Source organism: Aquarana catesbeiana, linkage group LG05 (assembly GCF_042186555.1).
Source record: "Aquarana catesbeiana isolate 2022-GZ linkage group LG05, ASM4218655v1, whole genome shotgun sequence".
Classification (NCBI taxonomy): Eukaryota; Metazoa; Chordata; class Amphibia; order Anura; family Ranidae; genus Aquarana; species Aquarana catesbeiana.
The window spans coordinates 25,985,905-26,007,816 of NC_133328.1; the positions used below are offsets into that span (position 1 = coordinate 25,985,905).

The following is a 21,912-nucleotide window of genomic DNA, read 5'->3' on the forward strand; positions in this document are numbered from 1 at the left end:
TTACAGTTTCTTTCTTTGGAATGCAATCAAAGCCTGAGTACAAAAGGTCGAAGAGAAGGAGCCTTACTCTATGTGTAGAAGCAGGGATCTCTCTGTAGAGGTCCAATACACCCTGGACCTACACTGTAGAAGCTTTGCCAAAAAAAAAAAGCAAGCAGAAGGCCAAAGACTAGCAATTAATATATAACAGAACTACTATACCTTGTTCTACACTATGTCTCAATATGGGGGTGGCCACCATGGGGGTTTTGCTTCTTCATGTCAGAGCTGCCTCCCTGATGACTGGTGAGGGGATATTCAAGAAGCAGCCAGAGAGGAGGAATCACAGATTAACAGAATGAATGAAGCAGTAGCAAGGAGATCCTTATACTGCAAGTCCTCAGGTACAGCTTCCTCTTCATCCAGGAGAACAGTGAGCAGCACAGTAGTGACATCACCAAATCTCACTCCAGATCTGTTGAGAGTAGCAGTCAAAGGAATAACTGCCTTCAATAAACTCACTGCAGATATACAGCTAAGAGGCAGGTACAGCAGTGTGCTGTTATTTTTCAGCAGGCATTCAAGACACAAGTAGACTTTTCAGGTCATTACTTAGGTGCAATCAACTTTTCTCCATCGCCCAGTGAGGGACACAGCTTAAGAGTAAGAAACCCAAGGTTATACTACTAGGTTTCTTACTATCAAGCTTTGTCCTTCATTTTACTCTGAGAAAAGGATGTTACAATGAGTACAAATATCTCATCCTCTAGATCAGGGGTATACTGTACAATCTATGGCCCCTGGGCCACATCTGGCCTGCTACAAGATTTAGCCTGCAACTAGGAGCAGTCGTGTTCTCTCAATGGGTACAGTTTGAGGATTCAGGTCAGCAGAGGTTGCATATGGTCTCCGCTTCAACAACCCCACCCCCCGCACCCCTTACCTCCCTCATGTAGTCTCCAGTGCAGGTCTTTCCTTAACAACCCCCCCCCCCCCCCCCTGCTGTGCTGTCATTACCCTGTTATTGGTTGCTGGGAATGCTGGCATCTTAGCAACCAACGACATTCACAGTAGGATTGAACCTCATGCAGATCTGCTACAGCTCCTGCTCTGCTTCTACAGCCATATGGTAAGCTTTACAGTGTTGATAGGAACCCTGATGTATGTGGGAGCTCTAATCGGGACCCTGATGTAAGGAAGGGCCCTCTTGTAGAAGGAGCTTTGATGGGTACCCTGATGTAAGGGGGGACACTGATAGGGACCCCAATGTAAGAAGATCTCTGATGCATAAAAGATCTTTAATGGGGACCCCGATGTAAGGGGGGATGCTGATAGGGACCCTAATGTAAGGAACGACTCTGATGTAAGAGGAGCTCTGATGGGGATGCTGATGTAAGTGGGATTCCCTAATGTAAGGGAGGACTCTGATGTAGAGGGGAACTTTGATGTGGGCCTTGATGTAAGGGGTAACTTTGATGGGTAACCTAATCTAAGGGGGACTCTGACCGTGACCTTGATACAAGGGAGGACCCTGATGTAAGGGGGATTCTGATGAAGACACCGATGTAAGGTTGGACTCTTATGCCGCGTACACACGGTCGGACTTTTCGTCTACAAAAGTCCGACAGCCTGTCCGACAGACTTCCGACGTACCTTCGGCTTGCGGCAGACTTTCTTACGAACGGACTTGCCTACACACGACCACACAAAAGTCCGACGGATTCGTACGTGATGACGTACACCGGACTAAAATAAGGAAGTTCATAGCCAGTAGCCAATAGCTGCCCTAGCATGGGTTTTTGTCCGTCGGACTAGCACACAGACGAGCGGATTTCGGGGTCCGTCGTACTTACGACGTAAAGATTTGAAGCATGTTTCAAATCTAAAGTCCGTCGGATTTGAGGCTAAAAAAGTCCGTTGAAAGTCCGGAGAAGCCCACACACGATCGGATTACCAGCCAGCTTTAGTCCGTCAGCGTCCGTTGGACTTTTGTAGACGAAAAGTCCGACCGTGTGTACGCGGCATTACTAAAGTTTTTGTTTTGTTCTGAATCATATCACACTCTGGGAGCCGGATGTGACCCTGTGCTTGCCTTTATCCGACCATTGGGGCACTATTCTCCCACTGATACGAGACACTATTCTGCCAACTGACATCAACAATGAGTTTCTCCCACTGACACCAACAATGGGGCACTATTCTTCCCACTGACATCAACGATGGGGCACTATTCCTCCCACTGACACCAACAATGGGGCACTATTCCTTCCACTGACACCAATAATAGGACACTATTCCTCCCACTGACACCCATGATAGGACACTATTCCTCCCACTGATACCAATGATAGAGCACTATTTCTCCCACTGACACCAATGATGGGACACTATTGCTCCCACTGACACCAATGATAGGACACTATTTCTCCCACTGATACCACTGATGGGGCACTATTCCTCCCAATAATACCAACAATGGGGCATGATTCCTCACAATTATACCATCGATGGGGCACAATTCCTCCTCCTAATACCAAATGTGGTGATGTTTACTCCCACTGATGCCAGGAAAAATTTCCAAACCTGCTGGCCACAGTTTGGCCCTACTAAAGTTTTAAGGACTATAAACTAGCTCTTTGTTTAGAAAGTTTGGAGACCCCTGCTCTGGATGTTCATTATAAGATAGCACGTCTTAACTTTTTGGGTTCAGATCCACTGTAAAATTTGTAATATGTCTTATTTGACCTATTTTGTTGCTGCATGTGTTCTTATTTTGTGTTCTCAGGTTCTAGTGAAAGCGTGTGGCTGCAAAAATGGTGGATCATGTGTGGCAAATATTAACTTCCCACCAGGAAAAGGGGAATATCTATGTGTCTGCACAACAGGATTTGAAGGAGAGAACTGTGAAACGGACACCGATGACTGTCAGTCTAATCCATGCAGTGCAGGAAAATGTGTAGATGAGGTCAATGGCTATCACTGTGAATGTCCTCCAGGTCTGAAAGGTGGGTCATGAATGACTGGATGTACTGTACACCAAGTGAGAATCATTTACCAAAAGATATGTTTGATCTCAACTGCAGGACATTTATTAAAAGAATGCTGTTATTTAATGATAACAAATAATAAATATCTGGCTTAGTGGTTTGAAGGTCATAAAGAGTCTGGTCAAAAATTCTATTTTTATTAGAGGTAATTGAGTAGTGTCCGTGATACTTTTTTTATTTGCACTAACATACAATTTTTCAGGACAAGCTTTCGGGGTATTTCCCCTTCTTCAAGGTCCAAGCAGTACCGATTTACAAATTTTTAAGCAGAATGTTAAAAAAAAAAACAAAAACACATCACTGAGGGAAAGGAGAGAGAGAAAAAGAGAAAAACAAACACATACAAATCAATGGTAATAAAGATAGCAGCAGAGTTAGTAAGATAAGACAGAGGGAGAGCTATAGAATGTATATAGAATGGAGGGGGGGGGGAGTGATAGTCACAGAGGGGGTCCTAAAACTTTAGTATAACGGGTAAGGAAACCAATATCTAAATTCAGGCCATTATTTTTTGTGTCAAAAAGAATTATCATTCTTAGTTCAAACGTTTCCCTTTCCTGGATAGTTCTGAAATTCCCTTTAAGAACTAAAACACTGAGGTCTTCTATAGTGTGTCCGGTTGTGAGAAGTGATGTCCCACAGGTGTGCATAAACTGTCTTCTTTATGTTCCTTGATGGTATATCTGTGCAAATTCATCCTCGCTTGCAACTTCTGTCCTGTTTCACCAACATAAGATCCTTTGCTGCACCTTTAGCATTGGATGAGGTACACTACATTACTGGAGGTACAGTTGATCCCGTGATATTGAAGGTCCCATTTGTGTGTGTGACACTTTTGGATAGATTGATCTGGTTGCATAGTTTGCAGCGTTTTTTATTGCAGGGTTTGCTTCCATTATTTGTGACTTCATAATCAGAGTGAAGTTTCCTGCTGATTAGTTTGTGTCTGAGGTTGGGTGGTTGTCTTAAAGCCAATAATGGGGGTTGTTGGAATATTCCTTTCAGAGTTTCATCCTCTGTTATAATGGGTTGTAAATCTTTGATTATCTTTTTGATCCCTTCAAGTGCTGGGTTGTATGTGGTGACTAGAGGTACTCAGTTATTTGTTTTTTCTCTGTGTATTGAAGGAGATTTTCTCTTCAGGTTTTCATCAAGGCTGTGTTTATGCTGTTGTTGATCGTTTTGTCTTTATTTATTTATTAGAGGTGAAAGTCAGGGAGATGAGGCGTTCCCTGGCTTCTTGTATGTCTTCAATAATCCAACAGTGAGCTCTTCTGTCAACATTACCAGCTCTGTGCCTGTCCACCTTTGTGTTTTCCAGGTCATCCTGTTAGATTTTCCATAATATGAAATAAAAAAAATGTGGGAGGGATGGTGGGAGCCCCTTATAATGTGTGTAGGGCCAGGAACCCAGTGCAGAGATCTCATCAATAGGATCCCAGAGATAGAAAACATAATCAGGTCCTTAAGCAATCAGGTTGAGTCATTGTAGTTGCCTCTAGCAGCTAACTTAAAGATCTCTAAATGTAATATGATGACAGATATACAATATTTGGAACAGTAAGTAAAGATGTGAAATGAATGATCTGGTGATAGCATCTCTTTAATATTGGCCAACAAAGCTCATTTATAAAGTGAGTGTGGAGGGAGGGAGAGACACCCTTGGCAGAAGCCTTATCTCAAGGGATTATCATGATTTGCTAAAAAAAATAAAAAAACATACAACCCAGTAGGGATGAGCTTCGTGTTCGATCGTTCGCCGAATTGCGAACGATATGGGCCGTTCGCGCCAAATTCGTGTGGCGCGTCACGGCCCATAATTCACTGCGGCATTGCAGTGCATTGCTTGCTGATGATTGGCCAAGCATGCACTATGACCCGCATGCTTGGCCAATCACAGCGCCGCCTTAACAGAGAGCCATAATTGGCCAAAGCCAAGGAGGCTTTGGCCAATTATGGCTCAGGGGATTTAGTACACGCCCCACACTATATAAGGCAGCCTGCACGGCGGCCCTGTGCAGTGTGTTCCGGTGTGCTTAGAGAGAGAGAGAGACAGTGTCATTTCATTTGAGTTAGCTAGATTAGGCAGGACAGTCAGTCAGTTAGCTGCACTTAAAGTGTATTGTGTATATATATGCATCCCAGGTGTTGCATATATATATATATATATATATATATATATACACTGTATTCAGTTTAGCTAGATCCGTTCCTGTTATCTTCTAGACTATTTACATTTAATGCAGTGCGTCCTGCTCACAGTGTTCAGCTAGATCCGTTCCTGTTATCTTCTTACTGACAGGCAGGCTTGTCTTGTTACAGTATTTTAAAGAAAATTACTGGTGTTCTTTTGATCCTATTAGTACCACAGTCAGGCAGCTAGACTATTTACAGTTAGTGCAGTGCGTCCTGCCCACAGTGTTCTGCTAAACCTACAAGTTAGTGGGGTGCGTCCTGCTCACAGTGTTCAGCTAAACCTACAAGTTAGTGGGGTGCGTCCACCTCACAGTGTTCAGCTAAACCTACAAGCTAGTGGGGTGCATCCTGCTCACAGTGTTCAGCTAGATCCGTTTCTGTTATCTTCTTACTAACAGGCAGGCTTGTCTTGTTACAGTAAATACAGCTACCTGAAGAAAATTGCTGGTGTTCTTTTGATCCTATTAGTACCACAGTCAGGCAGCTAGACTATTTACAGTTAGTGCAGTGCGTCCTGCTCACAGTGTTCTGCTAAACCTACAAGTTAGTGGGGTACGTCCTGCTCAGTGTTCAGCTAAACCTACAAGTTAGTGGGGTGCGTCCACCTCACAGTGTTCAGCTAAACCTACAAGCTAGTGGGGTGCGTCCTGCTCACAGTGTTCAGCTAGATCCGTTTCTGTTATCTTCTTACTGACAGGCAGGCTTGTCTTGTTACAGTAAATACAGCTACCTGAAGAAAATTGCTGGTGTTCTTTTGATCCTATTAGTACCACAGTCAGGCAGCTAGACTATTTACAGTTAGTGCAGTGCGTCCTGCTCACAGTGTTCTGCTAAACCTACAAGTTAGTGGGGTGCGTCCTGCTCACAGTGTTCAGCTAAACCTACAAGTTAGTGGGGTGCGTCCACCTCACAGTGTTCAGCTAAACCTACAAGCTAGTGGGGTGCGTCCTGCTCACAGTGTTCAGCTAGATCCGTTCCTGTTATCTTCTTACTAACAGGCAGGCTTGTCTTGTTACAGTATTTTAAAGAAAATTGCTGGTGTTCTTTTGATCCTATTAGTACCACAGTCAGGCAACTAGACTATTTACAGTTAGTGCAGTGCGTCCTGCTCACAGTGTTCTGCTAAACCTACAAGTTAGTGGGGTGCGCCCTGCTCACAGTGTTCAGCTAAACCTACAAGTTAGTGGGGTGCGTCCACCTCACAGTGTTCAGCTAAAGCTACCTGTAGAAGGTTGGTGGTGTTCTCATACTACAGGCAGGCAGTTGATTTTGCTAGCTGCAGTATCAGTATATATATATATATATCCCAGCTTAGTGCAGCTACAGGCCATTAGTATGTCTGGAAGGCCAAGAAGGAGAGGCAGACAGTCACAAGCCAATAAGAGAGGGCAAGCAGGCTCTGTGTCTAGTGCTGGTCGTGGAGACGGTGCATCCTCATCAGCACGTGGCCATGGGACACGCTTGGCCTTTTTTTCGGCAGCTGGCCATGTTGAGCCGCAACATGCGGTAGACTTGGTCGAGTGGATGACCAAGCCGTCCTCATCCTCCTCATCCTCTCTCACCCATGCCCAGGGTACTTTGTCTGGCAAAGCAGCGGCCTCTTCCCTTGGCTCAATGTCATCAGTGACTCCTTCCCTAGCCCCACCATGTCCTCCTGAGGAGTCCCTCGAACTGTTTGACCACAGTGTTGGGTACATGCTCCAGGAGGATGCCCAGCGTTTGGAAGGCTCTGATGATGATACTGAGCTCGATGAAGGCAGTAACACGAGCACGGACAGAGGGGGGTGCCCAAGAAGGACAGCAATCTGGCAGTCATGCTCCCCCTGCTGCAGCATACTGCCAGGTTTGCTCCAGTGATGAGGAGGGAGGGGATGATGAGGTCACTGACTCAACGTGGGTGCCTGATAGGAGAGAGGAGGAGGAGGAGGAGGAGGCGGCACATCACCAACGAGGCAGGATGCCCTCCAGGGGCCAGCCTAAGGGCAGCACATTGACTGCATCACACCCCAAAGCTCCACATGTGCAGGGCGCTGCAGTCTCTGTGCGTTATTCAAAAAGTTCTTTGGTGTGGGCCTTTTTTGAGACGAGTGCATCAGATCGCACCGCTGCTATTTGCAACATATGTCTCAAGCGTATCTCGCGTGGCCAAAACATCTCCCGCTTGGGTACCACATGCTTGACCAGACATATGTTGACCTGCCATGCAGTTCGTTGGCAAGCGTATCTAAAAGACCCACACCAAAGAACAAAGAGGACCTCTGCTTGCTCCTCATCAGCTGAGATTTCCAACCCCACTAGACCTTCAGTCCTCTCTGAGACCTGCACTGAGAGGAATGAAGGTGTAGAATTAGGTGTGTCACAGCCACGTACTTGTGGGCAATCTGATTTTGGTACACCGACGTCAGATTGTACCAGGCAAATTTCCCTGCCCCAGCTGCTGCACCGCCGAAAGAAGTTTGCTCCCAGCCATCCATATGCCCAACGGTTGAATGCTAGCTTGGCAAAATTGCTAGCACTTCAACTGCTGCCTTTTCAGTTGGTAGACTCTGCCCCCTTCCGTGAGTTTGTGGAATGTGCGGTTCCTCAGTGGCAGGTACCCAAACGCCACTTTTTCTCACGGAAGGCAATTCCGGCTCTCTACCAGCATGTGGAAGGCAATGTCCATGCCTCGCTGGACAGGGCGGTCAGCGGTAAGGTGCATATTACCGCTGACTCATGGTCCAGCAGGCATGGACAGGGACGTTACCTAAGTTTCACGGCGCATTGGGTGACTCTGCTGGCAGCTGGGAAGGATGCAGGACAAGGTGCAGTAGTGTTGGAGGTTGTTCCGCCACCACGCCTCCAAAATGCTAATGATTGTGACACACCTCTCTCCTCCACCCCCTCCTCTTCTTCTTCCTCCATGGCCTCTTCCTCGGAACCAGCGGTGCTCCGTAGTCGTTCAAGGGGCTACGCAAGTACGCAGGCCAAAAGATGCCATGCGGTGCTTGAGCTGGTGTGCTTGGGGGACAGGAGCCACACTGGGGCAGAGGTTCTGTCAGTTCTGCAGGGGCAGGTTCAGAGGTGGTTGACGCCACGCCAACTTAAGGCAGGAATGGTGGTTTGCGACAATGGCACCAACCTCCTCTCTGCCCTCCGACAGGGACAAATGACCCATGTGCCCTGTTTGGCTCACGTCCTTAACTTGGTGGTGCAGCGGTTCTTGGGCAGGTACCCGGGCTTACAGGATGTCCTGAGGCAGGCCAGGAAAGTCTGTGTGCATTTCCGCCGGTCATATAATGCCAGTGCTCGGCTGACGGACCTCCAAAAGGAGTTTAACCTGCCCAAGAACCGCCTAATCTGTGACATGCCCACCAGGTGGAACTCAACGTTGGCCATGCTGCAGCGGCTGCACACGCAGCAGAGGGCCATCAATGAGTACCTGTGCGACTATGGCACCAGGACAGGGTCAGGGGAGCTTGTTTTTTTTTCCCCACGCCAGTGGGCCATGATCAGGGATGCATGCACTGTCCTGTCACCATTTGAGGAGGCCACGAGGATGGTGAGCAGTGACAGTGCATGCATCAGTGACACTGTCCCCCTTGTCCACCTGTTGGAGCACACGCTGCGTGGAATAATGGACAGGGCACTTGAGGCAGAACAGAGGCAGGAAGAGGAGGACTTCCTTAGCTCTCAAGGCCCCCTTTATCCAGACAGTGTTCCTGCGTGCCCGCCAATCACACAGGAAGAGGACGAGGAGGAAGAGGAGGAGGAGGAGGAGGAAGATTGTGTCAGTATGGAGGTGGAGCCTGGCACTCAGCATCAGCAGCAGTCTTTAAGGGATCAGTCCCAAGAAACACATGGACTTGTACGTGGCTGGGAGGAGGTGGCTGCGGACCATGTCGTCCTTAGTGACCCAGAGGACTCCGGACCGAATGCCTCAGCAAACCTACGCTGCATGGCCTCCCTGATCCTGCAAAGCCTGCGTAAGGATCCTCGTATTTGTGGTATCAAGGAGAAGGACCAATACTGGCTGGCAACCCTCCTTGATCCACGTTACAAGGGTAAGGTTGCGGACCTTATCTTGCCATCACAGAGGGAGCAGAGGATGAAACATCTTCGGGAGGCCTTGCAGAAAGGTCTGTGCAACGCGTTCCCAGAGACTGGGAGGTTACAAACTCCTGTTTCTGGACAACGTGTTGCTGAGGCTTCGGTCAGTCAAAGAAGGAGCGGTGGAGAAGGTGGCCGTCTGACCGATGCGTTCAGACAATTTTTTGGTCCGCAGCCCCAAGGTATGATCGGTTCCAGCAACCATCGCCAGCGTCTGTTTTACATGGTGCAGGAATACCTAGGGGCAAGATCAGACTTGGACACCTTTCCCACCGAAAATCCTCTGGGTTACTGGGTCTTGAGGATGGATCACTGGCCAGAGCTTGCACAGTATGCAATTGAGCTACTGGCCTGTCCTGCATCCAGCGTTCTTTCGGAACGCACATTCAGTGCTGCTGGAGGCGTGGTAACTGATCACAGGGTGCATCTGTCCACTGACTCGGTCGATCGACTGACCTTCATAAAAATGAATGAGTCTTGGATCACCACCAGCTACCAAGCACCTGATGCTGATGTAACCGAATAATTTTTTTTTAAATCTCAGATCCCTTCAAAGACTGCCTATGCTGATGCTGAGTGACTATCCCTGAGTAATTATCCTCTTCCTCCTCAATCATCACGCTGATAGCTTGTAAGAACATTTTTGGTTCTGGGTGCCACCACCAGTGCCTAAGGCACAATTTTTCAGCCCCTGTTTAACAGGGGCGTGTAATTACGATTTTTGATGTAATACTTTGCAGCAGGGCTCGTTCCTGCATTCCAACTAGAGTGTCTGTGAGGGGTTGCAGTGTTGTGGCACCAGCACCAGTGCCTAAGGCCCAATTTTTCAGCCCTTGTTTAACAGGGGCGTGTAATTACAATTTTTGATGCAATACTTTGCAGCAGGGCTCGTTCCTGCATTCCAACTAGAGTGTCTGTGAGGGGTTGCAGTGTTGTGGCACCAGCACCAGTGCCTAAGGCCTAATTTTTCAGCTCCTGTTCAACAGGGGCATGTAATTACAATTCTTGATCTAATATTTCACAGCAGAGCCCTGTGAGGGCTTACAGTGTTGTGGCCACAGCAACACCTAAGGCCCAAATTTCTGCTGAGTATATAGGGCAGGACCCTACTTTCAAACAACTAACTTACAAACGACTCCTACTTGCAAATGGAAGGAGACAACAGGAAGTGAAATCTACCCCTAGGAAGGGAAATTCTCTCCTGTAAGAGTTAATATGGGAAAAACATTTCTCCTTTCCACTGATGCTTTCCAATCCATTGGGACAAAAAGTGAGGTGAAATCTTCTGAAGAGGAGGAAAGACAGCAAAACAAATGTCACAGGGGTGATAACCCTTCCCTATGTTTTCCAAAAAGCTTAAAAAAGATTTTTTGGCTGGAGCTAAACACGTTAAAAATGTACCCGTTCAAAATTACAAAGAGATTCTACTTAACAACAAACCTACAGCCTGTATACTGCTGTTCAGAGTATATAGGGCCTGGTGGCCCCACACCTTTCCTTATTTTAATTTGGGTGCGGGGTTCCCCTTAATATCCATACAAGACCCAAAGGGCCTGGTAATGGACTGGGGGGTACCCATGCCGTTTGTCTCACTGATTTTCATCCATATTGCCAGGACCTGACATTACATTAAACCCGCAAGCAGTTTTAAATGAGATTTTTTCCTTTAAAAATGACATTTGGTGCAGGGACTGTTCTAAACACGGGAAACACGCGTCACTTTACAGGCATACTATAGACACCCCTCAGATACGATATTTAAAGGAATATTTCACTTTTTTTTTTTTACTTTAAGCATCATTAAAATCACTGCTCCCGAAAAAACGGCCGTTTTTAAAAGTTTTTTTTGCATTGATACATGTCCCCTGGGGTAGGACCCGGGTCCCCAAACCCTTTTTAGGACAATACCATGCAAATTAGCCTTTAAAATGAGCACTTTTGATTTCGAACGTTCGAGTCCCATAGACGTCAATGGGGTTCTAACGTTCGTGCGAACTTTCGGTCCGTTCGCAGGTTCTGGTGCGAACCGAACCGGGGGGTGTTCGGCTCATCCCTACAACCCAGTAATGGACTGTTCTCTCAGGATCTATTAACTCTATTTGTCTATTGGTAGCCGAAGGTGTAACAGTCTTCATTCTATCTGGCTAAACTTTACCTCCTGCTTCTATTGGGGCTTTCATACAGAAGCCACTTTTTGAGGTTTCCGATGGAATTATTCCAACCAGGAGGAAGCAGAACAGACTCAGAATTGTATAAGTATTATATCTTCCATCTTGAACTGTGTGAGAAGGGCGACAGTAGAGATAAGCACAACCAAAACATTTGTCTTGTTTAGTTTCAGATTTGTTTGTTAAGTAAAAAAAAAATTGAATTTCATCATATTCGTTATGTTAAAATGATTAGTTTTCAAAATGTATTTTTATATTCAGATTCATATCGTATATTTTTTATTCTCAAACCAATTCGAGATTCAAATTATCATCCCCTCAATTATTTACCCTCTATTGATGTTAGGCTGACTGGCTTGTAGTTTCCAGGGATTTGTCTCTGCCCTTTTTTGAATATTAGTGCCACATTGGCTTTTCTCCAATCAGCTGGTACAATTCCTGTCAGTATGCTGTCTGCAAAGATTAGGAACAAGAGTTCTCTGAGGACTCACCGAGGTAAAGCCATCCAGTCCTGGCGATTTATTTGTATTGAGTTTATCTAGTCTTTCCTTGACTCCGGGCTCTGTTAGCCACAAGGGTATGTCCTGTGATGTGTCACTAACAGTACTGTCACAGTTGGTATAACCCTCCTTTTCCTGTATAAAAACTGAGGAGAAGAAGGCATTTAGTACAGTTGCCTTCTCTGTGTTATCTGTAACCATCCTCCCACCCTCATCTTTTATGTGGGAAATGTGCTCTGATCTCGCCCTTTTACTGTTAATGTATCTAAAAAATGTCTTTGGATTTTTTTTACTCTCCTCCGCTGTGTGTCTCTCATAATCTTTTTTAACCGCCCTGATTGTGTTTTACACGTCTTATTGCATTCCTTGTAGTGCTCAAATGCAGAAAATGACCCATCTCCTTTATATTTTTTAAAGGGTATGTTTTTCTATTTAATGAGGCTTTTCACATTACGGTTTAGCCACCCAGGTTTAACCTCTGGTCTTCTATATTTATTGCCCATTGGAATGCACTGTGTGATACCTTTGTTTAAATATGCTCCTAAAGCATTCCCATTTTTCTTCCGTGTTCAATGTTTCTAGGATTTGGTCCCAATTTATGTCATGTAATAATGACCGCAGTTCAGAAAAATGTGCTCGTTTTTTTTGTGCTATCCTCGTGCCTTCTTTTTCTATTTTGTACGCTAAATGTGATCACATGGTCGCTAGATCACAAGTTGTCCCGTATTGCCACGTCTGAGATCAGTCTTGGATTGTTCGTAATGAATAAATCTAGCAGGGCATTCTTTCTAGTTGGGGAATCCACCAATTGGGCCATGAAGTTGTCCTGTAAGACATTCCTGAAATGAAGGGCCTTTAATGAGTGTGCTTTCCCTTCTGCCCCATCAGTATCGGGATAATTGAAGTACGCCATTATGATGACATTTCTCTGTCTCGCTGCCATTTCTAACTGTGATAGTAGGTCCAGCTCCTCCTCCTCCTTCAGGAGGTCGTTCCATTTCAAATGCAAATTTTCTAATTCAAATTATTTTTCCAATTCGAATTAAGATAAATTGTTCCCTTATAATTTATTTTTTATTAGTTGAAATTCATTACTATTGTGATTCAGATACTGTATATTCAAATTTCCGAATAACGAAAATTTTGTCTGAATTTATATTCGTAACAAAACCGATTATACATATCAGGTGATAGTAAATATAGGTAAGGAATAGAAGCACCATTGTACATCTAAAAGTCCAGAATAATATTTTATTTAAAATTGATAGAGAAAAGCAAACATCTTTCAGGGTTTGTGAGGGTCTCCTTTCTTCAATGTTGCCAAAATGAATCGGGAAAGAAAGCTTCAGGCAGAACTAATCACATCAACTTTTCCATGCTTCCATTATAATTGGTCCAGATTTCAGGTCTTGAATCCTTTTCAGCCCTGAAGAAGTGGGGATTGTCACAACAACCCCCAAAACATGTTGGCGGTTTTAAATAAAATATAATTCTGGACCTTAAGATGTGGTGTGGTGCTTTCATTCCTTATGCTATCTTCACTTTTTCCTAAGGGTCACCTATGGAAGGCCTAGCTGCCAGTTGACTCCAATACACATTAAAAAAACTGGCTCTCCTCACCACCTGAATAAGTTCTGAGAGGGGTGAAAGTTTGTCGGCCACTCTGAAGGCTATGCTAGCTTGTTAGCCTTTGTCTTCACACAACAAACTCTTCTAGGAAAATAAATTATGGTGAATAATTGTATGCATTTCTTGTATCTATTTCTAGGAAAATCTTGTGAGGAAGATGTTGATGAGTGTCTATCTTTTCCTTGCTATCCCAGCGTTCTCTGTACAAACACCTTGGGTTCCTACAAGTGTGGTCCTTGCCCACAGGGCTATGAAGGAGATGGAAAGATATGTGGTAAGATGATAATTTTATATATTCTACACTTACTCCACAACAATAGTGACCTATTTGGAGGTTAAATTAAAGTATATGTAAATCCAAGAATTTAATATATTGAATATATATACTGTATAGTTGTAATATTTAATATGTTTTTATATATTTATTTATTGTTATTTAAAATTGAATTAGTATATTTATTTAATAACATTTAATATATTTCAGCTTACCGGTCCTTGGATGTGGTGGCTGCATTTGTTTTTTTTCTTTAAGCTTGTTTCTGTTATTTCCACCTGATGAGCCTGCAAGTAGTGAACTTGCTGTCCTTAGGCTCACTCACTATACTGTACAGTAGGAGAGGAAGTATGTTTGGACTATAAAACACCCTCCCCTCTCAGCATCTCTGAAACATAGAAGGGGATGAGGGGTTCTATAGTCCACAGAGAGAACTAGAAAAATGCTAATATCCGTCATCATAGAGACAAAATTCACCATTCCATTTAAAAGTTCATAAAGAAGATTACATTCAAGGAGTGCTTTCAGCACTTTCAGCGCACAATTTACTGGCAGTGTTCAGCATCGGACTCTGGTGCTCTTACCATTCTGTCTCCACAGTTTTACATACACCACACACAGGGTCTCCAACGCGTTTCGTCAGTGGGGCTTACTCAAGGGCTAGCCTTGATGGTAGAGCATTAGACTTTTTATCTCTGCCTCCAAAGTTAAATTCCTTGCTGGGGCAAAGCCCCAATCATATCAAGTGCAAGGATTTTGTGTTCATACAAATGTGCTTGAGAGGAGTTGTTCTTCTGAGAAATTTCAAAGCTACTACTTGGTCATATGTTCAAATTTACCATAATCATTTAAGCAACAGTCACATTGCTGGCAGACAAAGAATCCTAAAGCAAGTGAATGAGAATGACATTTCTGAAGCTAGCCCTAATCTTAGTGATTAAACACATTGAATGGGTATGAATTACAGTCCTTGGAGGCTACCCTCCATTACCTGGGGTGCTCCTGGCGATCCCCAGCAGGTCTGAAGGTCCATATAAAAAGGATGAGAGTGTGGCTGGCCATGGAGCAAGATGGCCACTTAACCCATAAGCTCTGCTCAGCTATGGGACAATCAGCAACCCTCTGTCTGCCATAGCAGCCTTTCTCCCCTCTCTCCTACACCAGAGGGGAGCTGGAACTCTGAGGATCACAGCAGCGGTATGTCAAAGAAGAAATACCACTGCACATACAAGTTGCGCTGCCTCACAGACTTCTACACACAGAGAGGCACAGTCACAGGCAAAGGCATGCAGCACAGCCAAAGTGGCGCCGGAGCGGCGTCTACCCCTCCTCCCGTGCCAGCAACAGAGGCATCACAAGGTCCAGCACGCATTCGGGAAGACATGGACAGCACTGAGCCCGACTTCTCACCTTATCAAAACTCACCTGCTGATAGAGGTAAGCGGGCAGCACAGTCCCCAGCACCCTCTCCCTCCAAAGCACTGCTTTACAAAAGACAGCACTGGGGTGAACTTGAGGAAAGTAAAAGTACACAGGAATCCCTGGCTGCTCTACCTGCCAGTGACCAGCCCGCCTCAGAATACACCCTGAAACTGATGCTAATGTCCCCTCAAAAGGACTTACGCAATGAGCTCCGCTCATCCTTATCCTGCCTCCACTCCAGAGTGGATCAGATAGAGGAGCGTACAAATATGCTTGAGAGGCAAGTTACAGAACATACCACTGCCCACCATGAAGCATCTGAGGCATACCACCAGCACTCGCAAGAAATCCAATTTTTACAAGCTAAAGTGACCGACCTCGAGGAACACTCCAGGAGGAATAATATATCTCAGCTGCCACTGCCCAGTCACTACAGTCCTCTGGGATCGCAACATCACCTACAAGTGGGGTTTCCCCACTAAATTGATGGTGACATTCCAAAGTCAATCAACCACCATCTTCACCCCTAAATAAGGCATTAAAAGACTGCTAAATTGGGGCCTCATCTCTTCACCCCCACCAGCAATGCACTCACGCCGAGAACAATCATCCAGCCACGGCCGCGACAACACCAACCGCGCCTCATCCCGTGACCAACGCCTCCATTGACATCCCAGTCTCATTTGGGGCCACCTATGTTCCTAAACAAGCGATTTGGACATTACTTCTCTCCTTAACAACTTAATGTCTCAGATGAGTTATTCTATCTTCACCCTGCTTTTTCTGTTTCATTTTTTGTCTTTGTTTCGCTGCTTTTTTCTCTCACACTTCCCCCTGGATAACACAGAATGCTAAGCACTCTACCACAAGTTCTAAACTGTACTAGAAGTAGAATAAGCTATCCTTATTGCTTTTTACGCTTTCTTGTATCTACTATTGTACCAGTGATCAGTTAGTACTATTGTTATATGTAACATGTGTTCACAAAAAAGATCTACCCTTTGTTCACCAACGTTTACTGGTGGGATGGGAGCTCCTAATATTTCAGCCTACTTTAAAGCAACCATTCTGGATCAAATGAAATACTGGTGGAAAGCAGATTTACAAAACCCTTGGATACAAATAGAAGCAACAGTCATGGCAACTCACTCTAAACTGACCCTTAGTGCACTACGCCTGCACCACCACAAAAAGCAGAGCTATCTTACCACAATCAATGCAACTCTCAAAATATGGAGAGCAATCTTTCAACAATCAGGAGGCATACCCCACCGACTACTACAAGACATACCTCTCAAGGCTCTGCAAACAATTCTACCTGATATCCCAATCTCAAACTGGCTACATAAGGGCATTAATACCATTGGAGATTTCTACCAAGACTCCCTGCTCCTACCCTTCCAGCACCTACAAAGGAACTACCACATTCCATCTAGAGACTTTTTCATGTACCCCAGAATCCGCTCAGTGCTCTCACGGGTAACGTGGTCTAAAAATCCCTTCTTCTGGCTCCTACTAAAATTCTACAACACAGACCATCCCCGTCTGAAAGGCATCTCCTATATCTACAAGCTCCTCACTAACCTGGTACCGGACACCAAAACTACTGCTATGCTGAAATGTGAGAACCTCCTCGAGTGTACCTACACTCACCAACAATGACATAGCGCCCTCAGGAGACCACCGAAATTCTCCCGATGTATCACGCACTGGAAAACGGTACAAAAAATCCTCAATAACTGGTACCTTACACCTTCTAAACTGGCAAAGATTTACCCTACCACATCCGACAGCTGCTGGAGAACCTGTGGCCACTCTGGCACAACTCTACATATCTGGTGGTCATGCCCCAAACTGACACCCTTTTGATCTGCCCTCACAAAACTTCTTTCCTCTATCCTATCAACTGCTATCTCACTATCCTCGCAAATGGTCCTTTTGGGTCTAGGCTTTGACTCCTGGCCATCAGCCACTCACCCCATTTTAACTCACATCCTTATCGCCACCAGGCTGACAATTGCCAAAAAATGGAAATCTCCTGATCCCCCCCTCACTCACAGAAGTGATTCTGTCACTAAACAACCAATGTCTCATGGAATTCATGTATGCCAGGGCCCATTTGCTAGTCCCCGCATTCCTAAACGGACGGAACCCCTGGTTAGCACACCCTAAATGTTTACCCCTACCTTAACTTCTTACGCTCACAACACAACCCTAACATATTGACACCCAAAAGGATCATCATGTGTGGACCAGTAGCGCAGTAGAGCAGTCTGAAAGTCTCTATAGGAGGAATGTGCTACAACTCAAAATCTGGTCCAGTGAATGTTTATTATTCACAAAAAAAAGGTAATAAAGGGTAGCCAAAGCGTTTTGGGGGTTTTCAAATCCCCATTCATCAGGGCATTGTATGCTGCAGGTTGGTTATCAGACAAGCCAACTATGCTGGAATTACCTAATCTTAATTTCCAAATACAGTATGTCTGTGCAATATCATACATCATTGTACAAGCATACAAGCCCTGATGAAGGGGGATTTGTGAGCCCCAAAACCTGTTGGATATACCTTCTGACCTTTCACTGTGAATATTAAACATTTCAAACGAAAAACAAAGAAAATTCCCAGCTCAACTTACCGACCAGCCTGCAACCAATTGTCCTGTCTAACATGCTTTAAAAACATGGGTTTAGTTTGTTAACCCCAAGGCTCTCCTGTCCTCTGCCTATCCATTATAATACATGTGCTTCTACTATGGAGGCTCTCAAAATATAGAGTTAGGACTGCAGATAATACTGGGGTGCCATGAAGAGGCTCTGCAGCTTATGTATGTATTTGCAAATGTGTGCAAACTAAACCCCTGTTTTTATCGCATACTGTTAGGACAATTCGGTTGGTTGGAGGTTGGTCGGTAAGTTGAGCTGGGAATTTTCTTTGGTTTTTGTTTGACTTACCTCACCCTTCCACCTGCTCTTTGCTGCAAAGGCCAGTTATAGGCGGGAACAGTGGCCATTTGTTTGTACTGTTGGAACATTAAACATTCACTGGACTGAATCTTACAAACTAAAGTTATAAACTAGAAAAACTGTATCCACGCTCAGCTGGTCTATCTCTGCATGAATTGCTGAGGGCCAGTGCACGTGGCTTGAGTGTGCGCTCCCGAAACATCAATCCATGAAAAAAGTTAGCCGGCAACCAGGCACAGCTGTACATAGCCTAATAAAGAATTTGGAATCTGGAATGTAACGGGTTGCCGGATAATTTTCTTCATGGATTGAGTCTTGAGTTATGGTGCACTCATCTTTTTATATAGACATACAATAATGCAGGGAATGTTTCTGAAGCCTTCAAGTCAAGGATAGTCTCTGCACCAGAAGGAAACCACCTAGCACTGGAGCAGAGCTAAAGAGGAAGAGGACCTTCAGCTGCAAACCTTTTGCTCCTGTTTTTTGTTTTTGTTTTGCCTTTTTTGTATATAAGACTATAAGAATAAATCAAGAAGTCTTATCTGTTTTATTTTTATTTGTACAGTACAGATGTTAACAACTCCACCAACCACTGAGTCACCGGCCACATTCACAGAAAGTTATTACAGGCACAATGTCAGTAGAACAAATGGAAGACAACAAGGTAATGAAATGTATAACTGTTACTGAATCTTCATAATAAGGGCTATTTTCATAAAGAGGAGAGGCGGAGGAAGATACCCCAGAAATAAAATTTCTAACTATGCATTTTGACAACAATTTATACCTTCAGGTTGGGTTCACACTGCTGCATGGAGTGGATCACAGCAGGGGTCCTGTGCATCCCTGTTCACTGTTTTCAGGTCCGATTTCAGTCCGAATTTTTGGCTGAATTTGCACCCAAAACGCACCAGAAGACACACAGGACTCCTGTGCAATTCGCACCGGAGATGTGTGAACAATCTCCTGAAATGCGAATTGGATGCGGTGGAAGCCAACATTAAGTTCTCGACAGTGTGAACCCATCCTTAGCCAAGTAAATCAAAGGATTAACACCTATACAGACTTCTTGATACCAAGGATGGGATTATGTAACCAGAACAGAATGGTTCAACAACTTTCACACTTTCCATTCTGTTCTTGGCCAATCAACATCTCCCATGGTGAGTGGATTAAGGTGTTCCTGATAAGTGAAGGTTATGGCTTAACCTGTGGGAAGCTGTCACATGATAGCAGGCCATCAGCCCAATCAGCTATGGCCAAGCCACATGTAGCGCAAAGGGCAGGGATGCTGGCTGATGTCATTATCCAATATGACCACATGGCCATATTTGAACAATGTCATTGGCCAAATATGACAATATGACCATATTAGGTCAATGATGTCACCAGAATCCCCATCCCTTTGTTTCATGCAGCTGTAGGGCGGGGAATTCCCCGGCCGCTGCTGATTGGGTCTGACAGCCTGCTATCATGTGACAGCTTTCTGTGGGTTTGGGCCAAACTGTGTTCAGTTTAGCTTATTACTACTTAGAACTAGGGATGAACTCAGGCACATTTGGATCGTAGTCCGAATCCGCATGTACTATCCAGCCACAAAGATGTCACGGTGCCTCAACACTCCTAAGGAGCTGGAGCAGTGTAGAGACGTAAGTGGTTACTTTGGGTAATGGAAGTTTAACAAGCAGCCTGTTGGTAGCGTGTACCGGTTATTGGTGGAATGTCCTTTAGCAGCGAGGGAGATGTTATCGACTCTCTTTCCACCAGCGGTCTGTCTCCCACAGCTTCGGTAGCAGATTCACACCGCAGAAGTTTCTATTCTGTACAGAGGTTCAACAGTCAAGCTAAGAGCATGTGTAGCGCCTGCGCAATGTAAACAGCGAGGCCCACTCTGCTGGGAATTGTAGGGGAAAATGCTGGATGGCTGGATATGGACAAGGCTCCCTTCTAAATGCAAGTTACAGTGAAAGTGTGCATTATCACGGGAACCCCGAGAGTTAACTGGAGAACAGTTACAATGCAAGTGTACATGGTGCATGTTGATCCCTAATGCCGCGTACACACGATCGGGATTTTGGTCGGAAAAAGATATGATGGCTTTTCAGACGGGATTCCGCTCAAGCTTGCCTTGCATACACACGATCACACAAAAGTTCGCTGAACTTTCGACTGCAAAGAACACTACGACGAGCCAAGAAAATGAAGCTCAATGCTTCCAAGCATGCGTCAAATTGTCAAATTGTTTCGGAGCATGCGTAGGAATTTTGCGCATCGGAATTGCTACAGACGATCGCATTTTCGGATAGGAACTTTTTCCGACCGAAAAATTGAGAACATGCTCCCAATCTTTTGCTGGCTGGAATTCAACCAGCAAAAGTCCGATGGAGCATACACACGGCCGCATTTTCTAACCAAAAGCTCTCATCGGTCTTTTGCTGTCTGAATTTCCGATCATGTGTACGCGGCATTAGAGTAAGGTCCCACTTTAAGGTCGAGTATCCCCCCAGCCTGGTCCCAGGGCATTGATGAAAACAGCACAAGAGTACCTCATGTGTAAAACAGTGACCTTGCACAGAGTGCCCATCGTAGCCCACAAGAACCCATCCCGGAGTAGGCCTCTCATGTGACCCTTGCTAGGGACCCAACAAGGAGGGAAACATGGAAAACGTGACACCCCAGCACCCTACCCTTACAGACAGGATAGCTTAGGCTGGTTTGGACTAGGATTCAAACACAACTTTTTTGTTTTTTCTATATTGGTTGAACTGGATAGACCTGTGTCTTTTTTCAACCTGATTAACTATGTATAGTGGAGAAAATAATTATTTGATCCCCTACAGATTTTGTAAGTGTGCCCACTTACAAAAAAATTAAGGCTCTATAATTTTATCATAGGTGTATTTTAAATGATAGAGTCAGAATATCAACCAAAAATCCAAAGAAAACACATGATTAGGGATGAGCTTCGAGTTCGACTCGAACATCGGCTGTTCGCAAGTTCGCCGAACAGCGAACAATTTGGGGTGTTCGCGGCAAATTCGAATGCCGCGGAACACCCTTTAAAAGTCTATGGGAGAAATCAAAAGTGCTAATTTTAAAGGCTTATATTCATGATATTGTCATAAAAAGTGTTTGGGGACCTGGGTCCTGCCCCAGGGGACATGGATCAATGCAAAAAAAAGTTTTAAAAACGTCCGTTTTTTCGGGAGCAGTGATTTTAATAATGCTTAAAGTGAAACAATAAAAGTGTAACATTCCTTTAAATTTCGTACCTGGGGGGTGTCTATAGTATGCCTGTAAAGGGGCGCATGTTTCCCGTGTTTAGAACAGTCTGACAGCAAAATGACATTTCAAAGGAAAAAGAGTCATTTAAACTACTCGCGGCTATTAATGAATTGCCGGTCCGACAATACACATAAAAGTTCATTGATAAAAACGGCATGGGAATTCCCCACAGGGGAACCCCGAACCAAAATTTAAAAAAAAAATGACGTGGGGGGTCCCCCTAAATTCCATACCAGGCCCTTCAGGTCTGGTATGGATTTTAAGGGGAACCCCGCGCCACAATTTAAAAAAAACGGCGTGGGGTCCCCCCAAAAATCCATACCAGACCCTTATCCGAGCACGCAACCTGGCAGGCCGCA

The 21,912-nt window shown here is 44.9% G+C and overlaps 1 protein-coding gene across 1 annotated transcript in view; it reads left to right on the forward strand.

Moving 5' to 3' along the window:
• VWDE (von Willebrand factor D and EGF domains) overlaps positions 1-21,912 on the forward strand; it is a 211,352-nt gene that overhangs the window by 155,683 nt on the left and 33,757 nt on the right. Inside the window, exons 18-20 of the mRNA XM_073629535.1 lie at positions 2,765-2,984; positions 13,748-13,882; positions 18,834-18,932. Of these exons, the coding sequence (XP_073485636.1) occupies positions 2,765-2,984; positions 13,748-13,882; positions 18,834-18,932 (454 nt within the window). The remainder of the gene's footprint in view (positions 1-2,764; positions 2,985-13,747; positions 13,883-18,833; positions 18,933-21,912) is intronic.